The sequence below is a fragment of the Globicephala melas genome, chromosome 19 (genome assembly GCF_963455315.2).
Source record: "Globicephala melas chromosome 19, mGloMel1.2, whole genome shotgun sequence".
Taxonomy (NCBI): Eukaryota; Metazoa; Chordata; class Mammalia; order Artiodactyla; family Delphinidae; genus Globicephala; species Globicephala melas.
In genome coordinates, this window is record NC_083332.1 from 58,387,254 (window position 1) to 58,404,815 (window position 17,562).

Consider the following 17,562-nt stretch of genomic DNA (forward strand, 5'->3'; position numbering starts at 1 on the left):
ACCGTGTAGCCGAGGCCGCACGGCTGACTGCAGGGCTGGGGATCGGGGCCCTGACTTTAAGCCCCGGGAACCTGCCCTTCCACGACCTGGTGGTGCTCATAACTGACCGCCCCACCCTGGGTCCCAGTGGAGAAGCAGAGGCAGACAGAAGGCAGGCTCTGTGCAGGGGCGTGAAGTTGCCACAGCTTTTCCACGGCTGCTCGGGGACACGGGGTGCTGGGGATTGTCCCTAATGGGGCATGTCCCAGCGGAAGGGCAGCCGGTAATCCGGGACGTGGAGGACCCACGTCAGGCCCCTCATGGTTTCCTCAGGGTGACGCCCTCTTGTGTTGTTGTCCGTAAGACGGTCAGGTGTTACGTGGAAGATTAATGTCGGTGAGCGAAAATACATACTTAGTACCTCAAACCCACAATGTAAACAAACTTAGGTGCCCGTCAAGTAGTGAACAGATAAACAGCGTACAGGGGAATACTATTCAGCCACGAGAAGGAGGGAAGCCAGTGGGGGAAGGGTAAGCTGGCAGGAAGTGAGAGAGTGGCACGGACATATATACACCACCAAATGTAAAATAGCTAGCTAGTGGGAAACAGGTGCATAGCACAGGGAGATCAGCTCGGTGCTTTGTGACCACCTAGAGGGGTGGGATGGGGGGGGTGGGAGGGAGACGCAAGAGGGAGGGCATATGGGGATATATGTATACGTACAGCTGACTCACTTTGTTGTATAGCAGAAACTAACACAACATTGTAAAGCAATTATATTCCAATAAAGATATTAAAAAAAAAAAGAGTAAAGCACTGACACGTGCTACGGTGTGGATGCCATAGAAACATGAGGCTAAGAGAAGGAGACCAGACAGAAATGGCCACATGCCATGTGACTTTGTCTCTATGAAATGCCCCAAACACGCAAATCCATACAGACGGAACGTAGATTAGTGGCTGTCAGGGACTGGGGTCGGGGAATGAGGAGGGACCCCAACAGTTATGGGGTTTCTTCTGGGGGTGATGAAAAGGCTCTAAAAGTGATTGTAGTGATAGTTATACAACTCTGAATATAAAACCACTGAATTATATACTTTGAAAGGGCAAATCTTATGGTATGTGAATTACATCTCAATAAAGAAAACATAAAGCAGGTAATTAGGAAAGCTGTTATTACAGGGATCCTTGGATCCTTTCTAATTTATATATAAAAAGTGAACTGTTTGCAGACAGCCACGTTGTAACTGTCATTACAGTAAATTACAGTGACGCACCTCACGATGGCTCGGGGCATCCCAGTGTAGGACGGAGGCTGCAGGGAGCTGCTTCCCACAGGGCCGGCCAGTGTGCCAGAGAACCTTGCGTTAGGGGGTTGAGTGTACACGTCTCTGGTACAGAGTCAAGTCTGTCTGTGTAGAAATGAGTGGACACCATTACCTGGCAATTAGCAATAGAAGAAATTCAAATGCAGGTCTTGTAAAATTCCAAATGCCTCCCTTTTTAAAATTGAAGTATAGTTGATTTACAATGTTGTGTTAATTTCTGCTGTACAGCGAAATGATTCAGTTGTACATATATATATACATTCTTTCAACTGCGTCATTGCCCTGTGTCAGTGCCCTGTGTGCATTGAGAAGCAGGCCAGCAAAATCCACCTGCGGGCAGGTGTGTATCCTATTATTCAGTGACTATTTTGTGACTGAATGGAAACTGGAAAAGCCTGTGTCTGGTTTTAGAAGCTCTGCCATTCTTTAAGAAACAAAATCTCATTAATGCCAACTCCTGGGGACATGAAAAAGAAAAAGGAAAAGTTGGTTTAAAGAATATTATGCAGTTAGAATATTATGTGACAAAAACCATAAAAGCAAGATACAGGTGGCAAACATTTGGAAAACGCCATCTCAGACTAATTCTGAGTATAAAACGAAAAGATACCCTAACAGCAATTGTCTTTAGGTTTTCACTTTATATAAGCTATAAATAAATGGATTGATACCAGGGCTTGGGTCTTCCCCCCAAACTCTTTGGGACCATGAAAATCAGGCCATTGTGCTGTACAGATGTTCCTGCTGGATTTCAGGTCTTTTCCCTGAAACACACCCGGATCATCATCGTCACATTTGGGTGGTGGCCACAGCAGACAGCTTGCAGAGCTCTAGATACAGAGCCCAACGCGTTCTTTTGAGTGGACGAGGTCATGATCTCAAGTCGAGCGGGGGTTTCCTGACTTTATATCCTGAGCTACGTGCCGTGAATGGTATAAAGGAAAATAGGACCCAGAGCTTTCATTGGCCATTTATCCTTCCATGTCAGTGTCGGAGTGTTGACCAGCTAGGTGAGGCGGTTCTAGAATCTTCGAGAACGTGAAGGGGGCGCAGCCAGGGTCTGCTGATGCCGAGTGGAGGAGGGGGAAGGACTCGGGAGGAGCAGGTGACCTCGCTCATCGAGGCACAGCTCCGAGAGGCAGGCCGGTCTCCGTTTCACAGATGGAGACGCTGAGGGTTAGGCTGACACATCTGCCTGTAGTTACAGGATCAGGGAGTGGAGGAGACAGACTGCAGACCCCACGATTCTGATCCAAAGCCGGGGTCCGGCTCAGTGCCCCTGGCCACCTCCCGGGCAGGGTGGGGACTCTCCCTACCCTCCCCGGCCATGGCGCTTGGTTTGCTTATTTGCCCCACACATGTTTCTTGAGCACCTGTTCACTATGTACTTGCATCGTCCAGTGCTGATGGAGCTGGACCACGGAGTCTGCAGGCTGGTGGGGAAAGTAAACGTGAACAATTTAAGTGCATGTTAGCAAAATAATCACAACTTATGATCAAAGCTACAAAGGAAACGATGGTTGAGAGAGATTAAAAGGGAGGCGGGAAGGGATGTGGCCGGAAAAAGGGGCCGGGAGAGGTTTCTCTGAGGAGTTGAAGCTGGAGAGATGTTGCTAAGGGTGGGCGGGGCGTTCAGGCAGGGGAATGGCAGGGGCAAAGGCGTGGAGGCGGAGTGAGCCTAGCGCATCTGTGGAAGCAGCGGGGAGGCTGTGGTCGGGCTGGGTGATAAGACCAGACGGTGGGGTAAGTGACGGGGCTGATCACGCGGAAAGTCATGGGTCCCTTTTTCTCTGAATTCTAATCACATCCTCAGAACCCTTCTCAACACGCTGTGCCAGGCCATCTCTACTATTCTTTTGGAGCAGAGAGATGAAAAGTGTTGGCCATTCTTGGAATGGTGATGGGAGGTGTGAACCCTGGCTTGCTCTGAGGAGGGAGGGGGGAAGAGGGAACAGGGCAGTGGGCAGCTGGCTGCGCTGTGGACGGTGGAGTCTGAGGTGAGGGCAGGGCCTCCCGCAAGAGGAGGACGCCGTAGAGCAGGGGGTCTTGGACTTGACCGTAACTAACCTCACCATACAAGGGTCCCTGGGAGAGCTTGTCCCACACAGATTGCCGGGGCTCTGACTCAGTGGGTCTGGGGGGAGGGCCCGAGATTCTGCATTCCTAACATGCTCCCCAGGGATGGGATGCTGCCGGTTTAGGAAGCATCACTCTGAGCAGTGAGGCCATGGCTACAATTACCCTAGTCGGGGCTCCAGCAAGAGGTGGCGCTAGGGAAGAAGGTGGAGCCCCAGAAAGAAGGCTCAGGTGACTGGGTCTTCAGAGGTAGGGGGTGGTAGCAGAGGGTGGAGCCTCAGCCAGGAGGGGCTCCCAGAAAAAGCAGAGCTCTCAGAGGCCATGATGCATGAGAACCTCCCCCAAGTAAGGATGCGTTCCATCCCATCTTGTAAACCACAGAAAGTTCCATGAGGCAAAAAGACTGTTAAATATTTCCAGGTCAGTAAGAGAAAAGGCTCCTGTGTCCACCGCATCCCTACTTCCCCAAGGTTATTTCTGATTTCTTGTCTAACAGCCCCTTTCATCTCTCTCATCCCACTCGGTCCATGGGAAACTGCAATTGAAAGAAAACTGACTGTGGTCATTTCACTTGTGACTTTGAAAGGATGAGGTTCTTCAGTTTTTAGCAGAAGAAAATCACTCAACACCTCTCAGTCATAAGGTAGAAATGGCAGGATAGCTGGTGAGGAAGAGATTCTCCAAAATAAATAGCAAGAGAATCATTCTTTTAGAAACTTTATCCTACTTCCCTGTGCCTTGAGCGACATTCAAGATGACCCAAGGTCTACTTGTTTTTCCTGGTCTATTCTAATCTTTATTAGTTTGCCAATTACTTTTTTATTATTATGAAAACATCCAGGCACACACAATGCCCTTCTCATGCCATGTAGGAGGAAAGTGCCCGTGAGAACCCTTCGCAAATGTTTGCTTAGCTGGCCTTGTCAGCCTGTGCCATAAAACCAAGGAAACCTTCTTGCCGTCACCGTAGAAACCGGGCACAGTCCCTCGACCAAATTCCGTCACCTTGGTTTATATAACTTACCCCTGAAGACTCCACGGCCTCCAGGTGAAAGGCCGCCATTCATATACCGTATTTCTTTAAATCTAAGACACACATTCTTTTTCACCTTCTACCTTCTCTGAAGTCAGACTGCTTCTCACAAGTGAGGTGATAAGAAAGCATCCCGGCACTGTTAATGGGCAGTATGTTTTTAGAGGTGCGCAGGATAATGGTGCCCTTCCCAATCAGCAGCGCCTTAGATCTGATGAAATACGGTAGCCATGCGTGGCTTCGGTTCATCCTCGGCGGCGGCGGCGGCGGGGCTTTCTGATTATTAAGCAACCTATGTAGAGCGCTCACTGTGTGCTAGGCCAGGGTGGGTCCAGGCTCTTGCACTTGCCATGTGTTCACTCATTCCTGTGTGTTCACTCAGCAAATATTTACTGACTACCTGCGGGACTGTGCTCTGCAAAGGGTGAACCACGCTGGGGCTTGGCACGGTAATGCTCACCCCACAGCTCTGCACAGTCTGCCCCGCACTCCCTCCCCCATCGGCCTGAGGTCACTGGCAAGACACAAACCCTGCCCACAGGAAGGGGATCCTGTGCTCAGTCCCAATGCAGATTCCCAAGGGAGGAGCTCATTGGTTCAGCTGGAGTCACATGTTCTTCTCTAACCCAATCAACGTTGGCTGTGGGAGGGCGGGGCCCCGTGGTACAGAAAGAGTGGTGGGGGGTGGGGGGCGTCCTAAGCAGATGAGCAGACAGCACAACAGCCTGCTTAGGCAAAGGCCTCGCCGTGTCACTTCACCTCCCCCAACTTTCATTTCCTTGTCTGGTTTTCTCACAGCAAATGTCTAAACCATTAGACCAATTTAGAGTAAAATTCAAGGGACCCAGGGAGGACCCTCTAAACCTAATAATTCCGCTTCCCACTTAGTGCCTGATTCCGGAGATTGCTTTCATAGGGCCCAAGACTTTTGTCTCTAATAGATGACAACAATTTAAATGCAAAAGCACTTAAATAGGCAAAACAAGGGACAGACTAATTCACACTAAAGTGTGGATGTCTGGTAGGAAAGCAGGGTTTCGCAGCGGGAAAGCTCAGCGCAATGGATGCTGAAGGAGGAGGCAGGTGTGTCATGGGATTGGCAGCAGAGAACAGAGCAGAGAAGGTGGGGGAACCACGGACAAGCTTCACCGGGTAAACATGCTGCCAACGCCAGGTGCGATGCACGTCATCGTTAAGTGCGTGCTCGAGGTGATCCGCCTGGCCTTTTCGATCCAGCCTGGCTGTGGCCGCCATTCCCGAGGGTCTGCCCATCGTCGTCACAGTGACGCTGGTCCTGGGAGTGCTGCGGATGGCCAGGAAGCGGGTCATTGTGAAGAAGCTGCCGATCGTGGAGACTTTAGGTGAGGGAACCCAGCTGGTTGGATTCTTACGAATTGGACTGCGTGGGCGTTTTAGTGCCGTGCTGATTCTACCTGGGTGTTTCCTAAGCCTGAGAGTTGGTGGTGACGACTTCTTGTTCCTATAAACTCTGGTGTCTTCTTGTGCCAGGTTGCTGCAATGTCATCTGTTCTGATAAGACGGGGACTCTGACTGCCAATGAAATGACTGTCACCCAACTTGTGACGTCGGACGGGCTCCACGCTGAGGTGAGCCTGTGTGAATTTATAAGGTTCAAGTCCAGGTTGTGCCCTGCCAGACCCCTTCCTTCCCAGAGAAAGCACACGGAGTCTTCCGGAGAACAGTAAGGAAGAAGCAAATATGGGTTATTGGACAATCTCCTTGCTACCAATAGCAGCAAGGAACACGACTGGTGGAAGGCAGCCACCCTCTGGCTGGCAGAGGATGTCCACATTGGATGGATGTTCACATTGTCCGTGCTTCCTGTCATATCACAGCCACAGAGTAATCGCAGCAGAGATTACTGCCAAGGCTACGATATTTGCTACCGGCTCTACAAGAGCGAGCTTGCCCGCCCCGGTTCTAGAACATAAGCACCCTTGTATGCTAATACTTGGTTTTCATAACCATAATTTTTACCGGCTGAAGAATGCCGTTGCATTTTACTGAAGCACGGCACTTGGTGAGGTGTCTGATGAATACGTAATCCTGCGGGGGACACTTCACGCTTGGAGACGTGTTCGTGGTGGGACCGTGTCCTTAGGGATGGATCCCCAGAAAGGGATAGGGGTCAACCGGGGAAGCGTCTTTTTGCCTCCTAGTGACACCCCGTTTTTTGCCTTTGCCCTGTAGGTCAGCGGAGTTGGCTACAACGGCCAAGGGACTGTCTGTCTTTTACCCTCAAAGGAAGTCATTAAGCAGTTTTCCAACATCTCAGTGGGGAAATTAGTGGAGGTAAGTGTCAAAAGCGCCACCGTGAAAGTAAACATGCATTTAAAACAGAGCTAATGGGGACTCTCTCCAGAAAGAGAGGCAGCAGTTGGACCAGCTGGTTCTCGGTGATGACTGGGCCACGGCCCAGGGGTCAGGTTGTCACGGTGGCCCAGATACAGATGGAAATATGGGACGTAAGGGAAGAGCTGGGAGCCCCTTCCTCCCCCCTTGCTTGCTGGACAGGGAAGGGGCTCCGTGAATGTTGGGAAACAAGCACGGGATGAACGCTGCCTGTTGTGACCATCAGTACTTGTAACGTGAGCCATACCTGTCCTCGCAGGAGCTCACGTCCCCTCCCCACAGGAAGTTTGACCACCATCCTCTCCGCGCAGGTCCCACCTCCACGGTGACAATTAACAGAGCCCTGAGAGGGCTGCCCCATTATCTCAGTTGTGCAGATTAAGAAACAGGAGCTCGGGACTTCCCTGGCGGACCAGCGGTTAAGACGCAGCGCTCCCAATGCAGGGGGCACAGGTTCGGTCCCTGGTTGGAGAACTAAGATACGGCATGCTGGCATGCACAGCGCCGGCCAAAAAAAAAAACGGGGGCCCAGAGAGGTAGCGTGAGTGCCCAAGGTCCCCCAGTGAGTGGGAGGGAGCCGGGATTCACCCCCGTGCTCTTTTTGTCTATTTGTTTGTACTTCTCTATTTTCAGTTATTATTTTAAATTGAGATGTAGGTCGCACACCACAGAATTCACCCTTTTAAAGGGTACAGTTCAGTGGGTTTTAGTATATTCACAAGGTTGGGCAGCCCTCACCGCTATCTAATTCCAGGATGCTTCGTCGCCCCAATCAGAAACCCCGTCCCCATTAGCAGGCACTGGCCATCACCCCACACGCGTGACCCCCCAGTCTGCCTGCCTCCCCACTGTAGTTCCTCGTGACAGCTGTGTGACGACCCACATTCAGCAGAGTCAGTGAATATTAATCGTGTGGGTTTTGAGACTGATGTATTTTGAAGAGTAAACTTGTCCCTGGCCCCCATGCCAGCCCCAGCTCTGAAAATGGGTGCAGCGTTCAGGCACCTTTTCACGTGCCTGAGTAAGCCCGGAACCCCGGCGGGTGCAGCTCCAAATACTAACAAACGACCTTCGGACACCGCTCCTTCCAGGCAGGCTGTGTCGCCAACAACGCCACCATCAGAAAGAACGCCATGATGGGGCAGCCCACGGAGGGCGCCTTGGTGGCCCTGGCAATGAAGGTAGGAGGTCTGTGACGTCTGCGTGGGGAATTCCTTCTCTCGGAGCTACACTGGCAGCACAATTCGAGGTCCTGCCTGAGTGAGGGAGGTCCTCACGTGGCCTTGTCCTCTTCTTGGAAGGACACCGGTCATGCCATCGTGGGCTCCCCCAACAACCTCATCTTAACTTCGTTACACCTCCAAAGACCCTATTTCCAAATCAGATCCTGTTCGCAGGCACTGGGGAATTACACCTTCCGTAAGTCTTTGAGGGACACAGTGCAACCGATGACACTCCCCTAAACATCCCCTTTTTAGATGTTTTTTCCCTAATCACTCCCCCCATGGGATTTTAATACTGCAGATGTTACGGAAAGACCCAAACGAACTTTTTTGTCAGCCCAATAGTATGTATCTGTTCCTGTACTGTATGGGTGTCTGTGCTTTATACATAAAGGAGATTTTTTTCACCCCCTAAGAACCCATTTTCACCCCTTGGGGGGCGATGGGATGCACGGGTTAGGATTGGTTTACAACTGGGGAAACCAAGGCTCAGAGCTGTCAAGGAACTGGCCTGAAAGCATCAAAGAGCGAGTGAATGTGAGGCCTGGCAGGGACCCCAGGTGGTGACCGCAGGCGCCCCACTTCCCAGGGCTCCTTTTGCCGCCTCTTCAAGTCTGAAACATTCGTCCCGGCAAGAAACCCCACAGGGTTCCAGCTAGACGCTGTGGCAGAGGCCATCAGGCTCTGCCCCTGGGACAAGAGAAAAGAGAGATTGATTTCTTTTCCCATGGGACGTTTGAAAGCAAATGGCTTTTCTCTGTGTGCTAAACACGTGGATTTCTCATCTGCCTGAGGTGGTTTGAATAATGAATCATTTAAAGGGACTGAGCTTTGCATAGAGATTGGTTTAGGATGACTCACTGAAAACGTCCCATTTTATTTTCCTAGATGGGCTTAAGTGATATTAAAGATTCATACATGCGAAAAAAAGAGATTCCATTCAGTTCGGAACAGAAGTGGATGGCGGTTCAATGCAGCCCCAGGAATGAGGTGAGTCTGCCTCTCTGCCCCTTTCCAGCAAAGCAAAATGCAGACGTCAGAAGAGTTTAAAGTTCCTGGCTACTTCTGTGAGCTTCCAAATACGTGAAAGTATAAACCTTTGATTACCTCGGGTCCTCTTCTGAGATTGTCATCTGAATCTCTGGTTCTCAAAGTGGGGTCCCTGAACCCGCAGAAGCATCACCTTGGAATTTGTTTGAAATGCAGATTCTCAGGTTCTACCCCAGACCCACTGACTCAGAAATTCCAGGGCTGGGACCCGGTCATCTGTGTCTGCCGGGGATTCTGATGCCAAGTTCACGTGTGAGACTCGCCTACAGTACGATGACTGAGTAATTACCACTGCAGTGACTGCATGTCCCTACTGATGACACTGACCCCACTGCTAACTTAGGGTCCTTTATTCCCATCCCTGTGCTGAGTTCTTTACACACATGACCTCACGTAACTGTCGTAACGGGGGAACGAGCCTCCATCCTGAAGGGGGATCCAGGACACACACCCCAGCATCCACCATAGATGGTGCGGACGGTGGGCTCGCACGTGTGTGCACGCATAGGTTCTAGGCCACCTGGGGAACAGGTACCGAATTCCTACTAGCTGTGCCTGGGTGGGGGGATTCAGCCGTTTTTCCCCCCCTTTTTTCTTTTTAAATTTTCTGTAGCTTTTCAGATTTTCTACAATGAAGAAACTTTTTTTTTTTTTAAGAGATTTTTATCGCCTTCTTCCTTTTTCTCCGAACTTTCTGCTCTTTCTGGAATATGTCACGTCTTACCCACGCTGAGATTTCCCGTCTCGTTCACAGTGGCGGGTACCTCGGCCAGCTTATCCCAGCTCTTTGCCCTGAGTGGACAGGCCTATAAATTCCGGGTGCTTAAGAGGGGATTTGGATTTTTTTTTTTTTAATGTTTTAATACCTTCAAATCTTATTTTCCCCCCAAAGGCAATGGTAATATATTTTCATTGAAAAAAATTATAGAAATGTAACTTCAAAAACGCAAGCTCACGACAATTCTGCCCCTCTTTTCTCCCTCCCCACCCGTGCTGACACCCCTTAGCAGTCAGAGATAGAGTGTTCCAGGTTCTAAATGTGCGAATGCAACACGGGGGGTAGTAGTTTCAAAAGAAGGTCATGCCGTATGCAGTGTGTGTAATTTGCTCTCTTCCCTGAAGTGCTGTCTTGGACAGCTTTCCGTGTCAGTTTGCACAGGCTCACTCGCTGCCCACTGCGAGCAGGAAGGTGCTGTGCTCGTGCCGGGGTTACAGCGTGACCCACACTGACAAGGCACCTGGCGCTTACGGTCTCTCTCAGGGAGACGGCACTTCACAAATGCACAGGAAACGGGTCAGCTGCTCATTTGGGTTCATTCTTATGGGCCAAGTTCATGGTGCCTGCCTTGCTTGGAAGCCTCCCTGAAATAGACATCTAGGGGTCAGTCACACACTTAAAGACACGACCAGTTCGTGAAACGTGCAGATGCTCTGAGTGACATTAACCAGGGAGCCCGATGTAGGGCAGGCCTGGGTTGGGTCAGAGATCGGTATTCCATCACGTGGATTTCCTGTAACTTCTCTAACCTGTCCTGTATTGGTGAACAGTGACGGTCCGGGGTAAATAACCCCGCCGTGAACATCTCTGTGTGGATGAGGTGACGGTCACCAAGAGCTGAAGTAGCCAGTGTCAGCCCATTTTTTTCCTTTTGTCTTTTCCAAGGAGCAGGAAGACATCTACTTCATGAAGGGGGCCTTCGAGGAAGTGATTCGTTACTGTACCATGTACAACCATGGGGGTATCCCCCTGCCGCTGACGCCCCAGCAGCGAGCCTTCTGCCAGCAGGAGGAGAAGAGGATGGGGTCGCTTGGCCTGCGGGGTCAGTGCCTGCGGTCCCAGCCCCAAGCTCTGAGTTTGCACCTAACACTGACTTCTCAAGTGTATTGACGCAGGGTCCCGAGTCAACGCAGTGATGATCAGAGTCGTGTCAGGCAGGATGCGAATGCAAGCAAAGCCAGGGTGGACTCTCTTGGGCAGATGAAAGATAGGGAGACCCCCACCCATCTCAGCCGCCAGACGATACCCGTTATCCCAGACGCAGCTCACGCGTGCAAGAAGAAGTTCTGAGTTTTCTAAGACAGGTGGACAGGCCGCCCCTGAAACGATGATTTTCCCGACTGGTCGTCCTGTTCACGGCTCGCTGTCAGGAGAACCCAAAGCTCTTGTAAATTAATACAGACATTTCATTCCTTGGCCATTTCCAGTTTTCTGCACCAGGGCCAACGCCTTCCCCGATGGGCTGAACATTAAACCTCACGTTTCCCGTAGTGTCATATGTCAGCCTGTCCGTTTTCGGAGAAAATGTCTGAAAACACTCTGGAACACGTGTATTCCCTCAGGGGAAAGTGAGAAGCGTTGGCTTCCTGTATTGGTTTCAGTTGGCCTAGTTTTCCCCTTCAAGGGACAGTAATTATAAACTGACGAGCCTATAAGGTGAGGACATGTCAGGACACAGCTGAGCTTGGCAGGGCAGGGAGGGTTGCTTTGAGAAAGGGGGGAATGGTACCCGCATCGCTGGCGCACCCCCCTGCATCACTGGTACAGTGTCATGACTGAGGGGTCACAGCTGGAACTTGTTGGCCATAGCTCCCCTCCAGTATCAGTAAGGTCAGTTCTCACACCACCCCCTCTCAGAGCACCTGTCCCCAAGAGCCGGGTCTGGCTTCTGTGCCCCTGAAACAGAGTCCTCTGACCCGTGTTGCCTCCTGCACGTTTTTCTTGACCTTGGTAGCTGTCGCCCCCAGTCTGCTGGCAATGACAGAGGAGGGCAGAGCAATGACAGATAGGCCATCCGAAATGTGCCCTTATGTGCTAGCCCACAGGTGTGCTCGTGGCCACTCCCCGTGGGGACTGTACCACCAGCAGACAGAGGCCCATCTCCCGCTGGGCAGGTTGTTGCTACTTCCCTTGCTCTCCATCGTGGGTGAGCCGTCAACAGCCGCTGCCCTGCACGGGCCTGACGACCATCGGAAAGATCATCCCTCCCCTTTGTGGTCCAGGGACTTAGTGCCCAAGCCCCTCGCGGACAGAAGAGAGTCTGGGACACAGTGGGGCTGGGGCTGACTGGGGACGAAAATCTTCTGAACCTTCTGTGGGTCTTGCTCTGTCCGCAGTGCTGGCCCTGGCTTCTGGGCCTGAGCTGGGGGAGCTGACGTTCCTGGGTCTCATCGGAATCATCGACCCTCCGAGGGCTGGCGTGGAGGAAGCGGTCCACGTTCTCTCTGATTCGGGCTTGTCCGTGAAAATGATAACGGGAGATGCTCTGGAGACGGCCTTGGCGATAGGTAACCAGGGAATGGGGTGGAGGGTGAGGGTCGCTGCCACTGCTTACTCCTCGAGGGACCTGGTCAGGAGAGCTCACGCCTACCTTCCACGTGCTTGGAAGAGACTCTGAGGTTCGAGGACCAGCATCCCACCTTCCGAGTGGGTGTTTGTCTCTAAAATGTTGGCAGGTTCTCCCAAAGAGGAGAAGACCTCGTGTGCACCAAGAACCTTCTCTGCCCTGGGGCCTTCCATCCATGATCTCACCTCATCTCCACAGGCAGCATCACTGCCAGTGCACACTTCCAGTCTGGCTTCTGCCAGCAGCGGTGGGCCCTTGGCAAATCATTGAGCCACTCTGACCCTCAGGCTTTTCATCAGCAGAGGGCTAGCAACCTTCCTCCTCCTACTCTTTTTATTACTGTTAGCACGGTTGCCACACCTTGGGTTTCTTCCCCCTCTGTCTTGAGGCAGCCTGGCACCATGGAAAGATCACAGACTCTGGAATCAGACAGAAAGAACCATGTCAGTTCCAGGATTAGCACTTACCAGCCCTATGACCTTGGGAAAGTCACCGCTCTCTGTTTCCTCATCTTTAGAGTGGGGATAAGAGGCCTTGGTTGCCAGTTCATTCTGTGGATGGAATTAAGGTCAGATACCATAGCAGGGGCTCTCTCATTGGGCCCACCGTGGTTTTGTTTTTCCCTGTGGCCAAGGCGGGGCCTGATGTCAGGTAGGTGGAGTGAGGGGCAAGTGCAGGGACCACAGTCTCAGGCCCTCAGAAGGGACTGTCCACACCTTGCAGGAAGAAACATCGGCCTGTGCAACGGGAAGCTGAGCGCCATGTCCGGGGAAGAGGTGGAAAGCGCCGAGCAGGGCGAGCTGGCCGAGCGCGTCGGGAAGGTGGGGCCCTCCCGAGGCTCGCCGCCGAGGGGCACGGGGTGAAGGTGCCACCTCCTCATTCACTGATGCCCGGCCCTCTCCCGTCTCCGTGTCCAGGTGTCTGTCTTCTTCAGGACCAGCCCAAAGCACAAACTCAAAATCATCAAGGTCAGTTGTGTGCCTCTCTGGTCCCTCAGGGCACAGCCCAGGGCGGTGGCGGCTCTGCTCACAAGGTGGTCCAGGGCCCAGCGGTGGCCGCCTCCTCTGCACTGGCCTCTGGGGAGGGAAGAACTGGGGGCCCCGTGCCACGTGTACCAAAAGCGGGGAGCGGGAATTGGGTGGTGCAAAGGGAGAAGCGCAGAGGCCAGCCTTCGTTAGTCGGGTGCTCCTTGGCGTATTCCTGTATTTAACTCCAGGCCTTAGTTTCCTCATCTGTAAAATGGGGATAATATGAATGACAGAATGACACCAGCTAATTCACAAGGCAGGAGAGGACGAAACGAAGCCAGGGGGCTTTCCTGGCTGTCCAGTGGTTAAGGCTCCACGCTTCCAATGTAGCGGGTGCGGGTTCAATCCCTGGTCAGGGAACTACGATCCCACATGGGATCGGCCAAAAAAAAAAAAAGAAAGAAACGAAGCTGGGCCTGTGAAGCCCTTGGCCGCCGCCTGGCCCACCGCAGGTGCCTTCTGATGGCGCATCAAAAACGAAACGACTAGAACGAGAGACTCCTGTGTGGTTCCCACACGTGGATGCTTTGAAAAGTTGTTCTTTAACACTTGTGTTTTTTCTTTTGTGTCATTTTGGGGTTTTTTAGTTCTACAGAGTAAACCTCTGTGCCAGTCATTCCTCAAAGAAAATATTAATCCTTATTGGGTACCACATGGATTCAGGGGACGAGCTGATTATTATTAATGGTTGTTGACTGAAAAAGAAAGCACACCGTGAGAGTTGTGAGTTAAGTTTTATTGGGGGCAAAATGAGGACTACAGGGTTTCCCTGAAGGTGGCGCAGTGGTTGAGAGTCCGCCTGCCGATGCAGGGGACACGGGTTCGTGCCCCGGTCTGGGAGGATCCCACATGCCGCGGAGCGGCTGGGCCCATGAGCCACGGCCACTGAGCCTGCGCGTCCGGAGCCTGTGCTCCTCCGCAACGGGAGAGGCCACGGCAGTGAGAGGCCCGCGTACTGCAAAAAAAAAAAAAAAAAAGAGAGAACTACAGCTGGGGAGACAGCGTCTCAGCTCTGAGGGGCTCTGAGGGGCCACTCCGAAGAGGTAGGGGTGGGGTATGTATGTGACTCCAGTGAAGGCGGTACCAGCAGGCATGCACGTGCTTTGGCAGAAGGCTGCTCCTGGCCACGAGGAGCAGACGTCTCTGTTAGTGATTTTAGTGCTTTTCTAGATACGAAAAGTTGTACGAATCTGGGCGCATAAAATCTGCTCCTGGAAACAGCTAACCATCTGAGGCTTGTTCTGCCAGTTCTTCCCTCGTTCCCGATCTCCGCCCTGAACCCCTTTCAGCGGGTGTGGAAGGTCAGCGGCTGCAGTGGCCAGTGACTTCGACCTTGTAGAACCAGACGGCAAGCGACAGTTTTTAGCTGGCGTGGTGACGGATAACACATTCACGCCTGCGCTCGGTGCCGGGCACTGTTCCCTCTGTGTTCTTAGTTTAGGGTTCACAACAGCCCTGATAAGGAGAGACCGTGCTCCCACTCTGCAGATAGAGAAGCTGAGGTTAGGTTCAGGGCTTGCCCAGTGCCCACAGCTCATACGGGGGGAACTGGGATTCAGACCCGGGCCAGCTGACCCCAGTGCCCTCTAGAGAGGGGCCTTTGCCGTGGACCACTCTGTGTGAGAGGCGGGGCAGGAGGAGGGAAGGATCTGGAAGGAAGGTCCTCAGGCTGCAGGCCTCCACTGGCCTCCTCTTTCCAAAGGCTTTGCAGGAGTCGGGGGCGATCGTGGCCATGACGGGGGACGGGGTGAACGACGCGGTCGCCCTGAAGTCGGCGGACATCGGGATTGCCATGGGGCGGACAGGGACGGACGTCAGCAAGGAGGCCGCCAACATGATCCTGGTGGACGACGACTTCTCAGCCATCATGTAATTTGCTCTTTAGGTGTTTCTTTGGTGGCAAAAATGCCTGGGGTGGCAGCCGCCTCCTCTGCTGTGGTGGATGTACACGGTGTCCCCAGGCCCACTCCCCCCATGGAAAGCAGGGCCACGGGGGCTCCGTCTCCTTGGTGGGTCACCGAGGGGCAGGGGGCACTTCGGGAGCCTTGGGTGAGGGCTGGGGTCCCAGGGCTCGGACAAGAGAATGGTCTACAGTCTTTGGACAGAAGGGCGATCGTGGCTTGGCGACCAGCCCCCAGTGGCTGAAGGCACCTGTTAGGACATGAGCATCCTCTACCGGTGATTCCCCGAGAATGCCAGCAAGGAGAATCGTGACCTCTGCTGACACCGTCGCTTCCTTTAGCAGGTGACGGAGCTGGCTGACCCTTCTCTCCCGGCCGTCTTGGTGAATAAATGCTTTCTCCTCTCTTGCAGGAATGCGGTGGAGGAAGGCAAGGGGATTTTTCATAACATCAAGAACTTTGTCCGATTTCAGCTGAGCACGTAAGTCGACGCCGGCGTCCCCCCATGTGCCAGGTCTGGGAGCGGCTCGTGACAGTGCCCTGTGTGTGCCCTGCAGGAGCATCTCGGCCTTGAGCCTCATCACTCTGTCCACCGTGTGCAACCTGCCCAGCCCCCTCAATGCCATGCAGATCCTGTGGATCAACATCATCATGGATGGGCCGCCGGCGCAAAGGTAAGGCAGTGGGCTGGCGGGAGCGTGCAGGGGAGATGGCGAGGGGAATGCACCAGGCGCAGGAGGAGGCGTCTGGTGGGCGGGCAGGGGGACGACGAACTTTCTGCTCCTCTGCCTGGAATGCTCTCCCTGAGCTACCTGCATGGCTCGAGCCCTCTCTTCATTCAGGTCACTGCCTCCAAGAAGTCCTCCCTGATTTCTCTAGCAGCAGCCTCCTCCCTCCCAGTCACCTTACCCTGCTTTATTTTTGTCTAGAGGGGAACATATTTCCTTGTTTATCTGATCATAATCCATCTCCCCTTTAGGACGTCAGCTTCCTGGGGGAAGGCTTTTTTGTTCCCTGTAGGATCCCCGACTCCTACAATGGTGCCCGGCACACACCAGGTGCTCAGGACGTTATTGGCTGGGTGAATGAGGAGGGAGCGTGAGGCTAACGGAATGAATGCTGCAGGAGGAAGGATGGGCTCTGGAGGCAGGGAGGCCGATGTGAGCAAGCAAGGCACCTCCCTGTGTCTGAGCACATAGCGGGTGTTGCTCTCGGTGCAGCTGAATTGTTAGTTATTAATCTAATTACCACCAGTGACGGCTTTGCTCCCCCCACCACGCCCAGCGAGAGGGCCACCTCTTATACGTGCTCTCCCTGGGAACGGGGCCGCGAGCAAAGCTGGACCCCAGCCGTATCTGCCCAGCGTGGGCATCCCCCAGGTGCCCCACACCGTCCACTGCGGGCCTAGCCCCGATCCCGCTGCCTTGGAGTTGGCTGAAGGCAGGACCCCTCAGTTGCTGGGGGGCTCTTCAGTGGGCAGGGCCTGGATCCCATTTCTCCAGGCCAGCGGGGATGAGGCCAGGCCTGAGCTGGGGGCGGGGGTCTCCGAGGTGATGGGGAACAACCGGGCACCATTCAGGCCCACGTGGTCGGCCACAGGCGTGGTCTTCTCTCACCGCACTCATGGCTGGGGATGCAGGAGGGCGGTGGAGCTGCCAGGCTGCCGGTGGGGTCCAGGCTATGGCAGCGGAGCAGAGGACGTGAGGCAGGAGGGGCCGGGGACAGCCTGGAGGCACTGCCCACGCCCGTCCAGGCCTTCAGTGTGGACCCTTGTGCGTCGCTTTGCCGGGTGGCCTCGCGCATTTAACCCCTGCACGTCTTTTCAGTGGTTTAGTTCAAAGCGTCCGGTTTTGTTCCGAGCAGCTTGGGCGTAGAGCCGGTCGACAGGGACACCCTCAGGCAGCCGCCACGGAACGTCAAGGACGTGATACTCGGCAGAGCCCTCATCCTGAAGATCCTCCTGTCGGCCGCCACCATCATCAGCGGGACCCTCTTCATCTTCTGGAAAGAGGTGGGGGAGTCCTCATGGGCTTGGCCAGCGGGTCTGTGTGGTCGCAGACGCGGGGCAGGGGTGTGGTCCCGGCCCCCAGGGGTGCAGGCGCCGTGGCTGGGGGAGACAAACACACGTGCAGGGGAGGGGGCAGCAGAGGGTGGGGAGGGACTGCGAGCTGACGCTGCAGAGGTGGGACCGGGCGGAAGGGAGGTGAGGCCTCACAGGCAGAGA

At 53.6% G+C, this 17,562-nt stretch overlaps 1 protein-coding gene across 2 annotated transcripts in view; it reads left to right on the forward strand.

Annotated features, from left to right (window-relative positions):
* Window positions 1–17,562, forward strand: part of ATP2C2 (ATPase secretory pathway Ca2+ transporting 2) — a 75,695-nt gene that overhangs the window by 53,991 nt on the left and 4,142 nt on the right. For both annotated transcript variants that reach the window (XM_030863178.2, XM_030863177.2), the window contains exons 12-24: window positions 5,656–5,780; window positions 5,929–6,026; window positions 6,631–6,732; window positions 7,884–7,973; window positions 8,904–9,005; window positions 10,729–10,885; window positions 12,180–12,350; window positions 13,133–13,230; window positions 13,327–13,377; window positions 15,140–15,306; window positions 15,751–15,819; window positions 15,896–16,012; window positions 17,202–17,349. In XM_030863178.2, coding sequence (XP_030719038.2) covers window positions 5,656–5,780; window positions 5,929–6,026; window positions 6,631–6,732; window positions 7,884–7,973; window positions 8,904–9,005; window positions 10,729–10,885; window positions 12,180–12,350; window positions 13,133–13,230; window positions 13,327–13,377; window positions 15,140–15,306; window positions 15,751–15,819; window positions 15,896–16,012; window positions 17,202–17,349 — 1,495 coding nt within the window. The remainder of the gene's footprint in view (window positions 1–5,655; window positions 5,781–5,928; window positions 6,027–6,630; window positions 6,733–7,883; window positions 7,974–8,903; window positions 9,006–10,728; window positions 10,886–12,179; window positions 12,351–13,132; window positions 13,231–13,326; window positions 13,378–15,139; window positions 15,307–15,750; window positions 15,820–15,895; window positions 16,013–17,201; window positions 17,350–17,562) is intronic.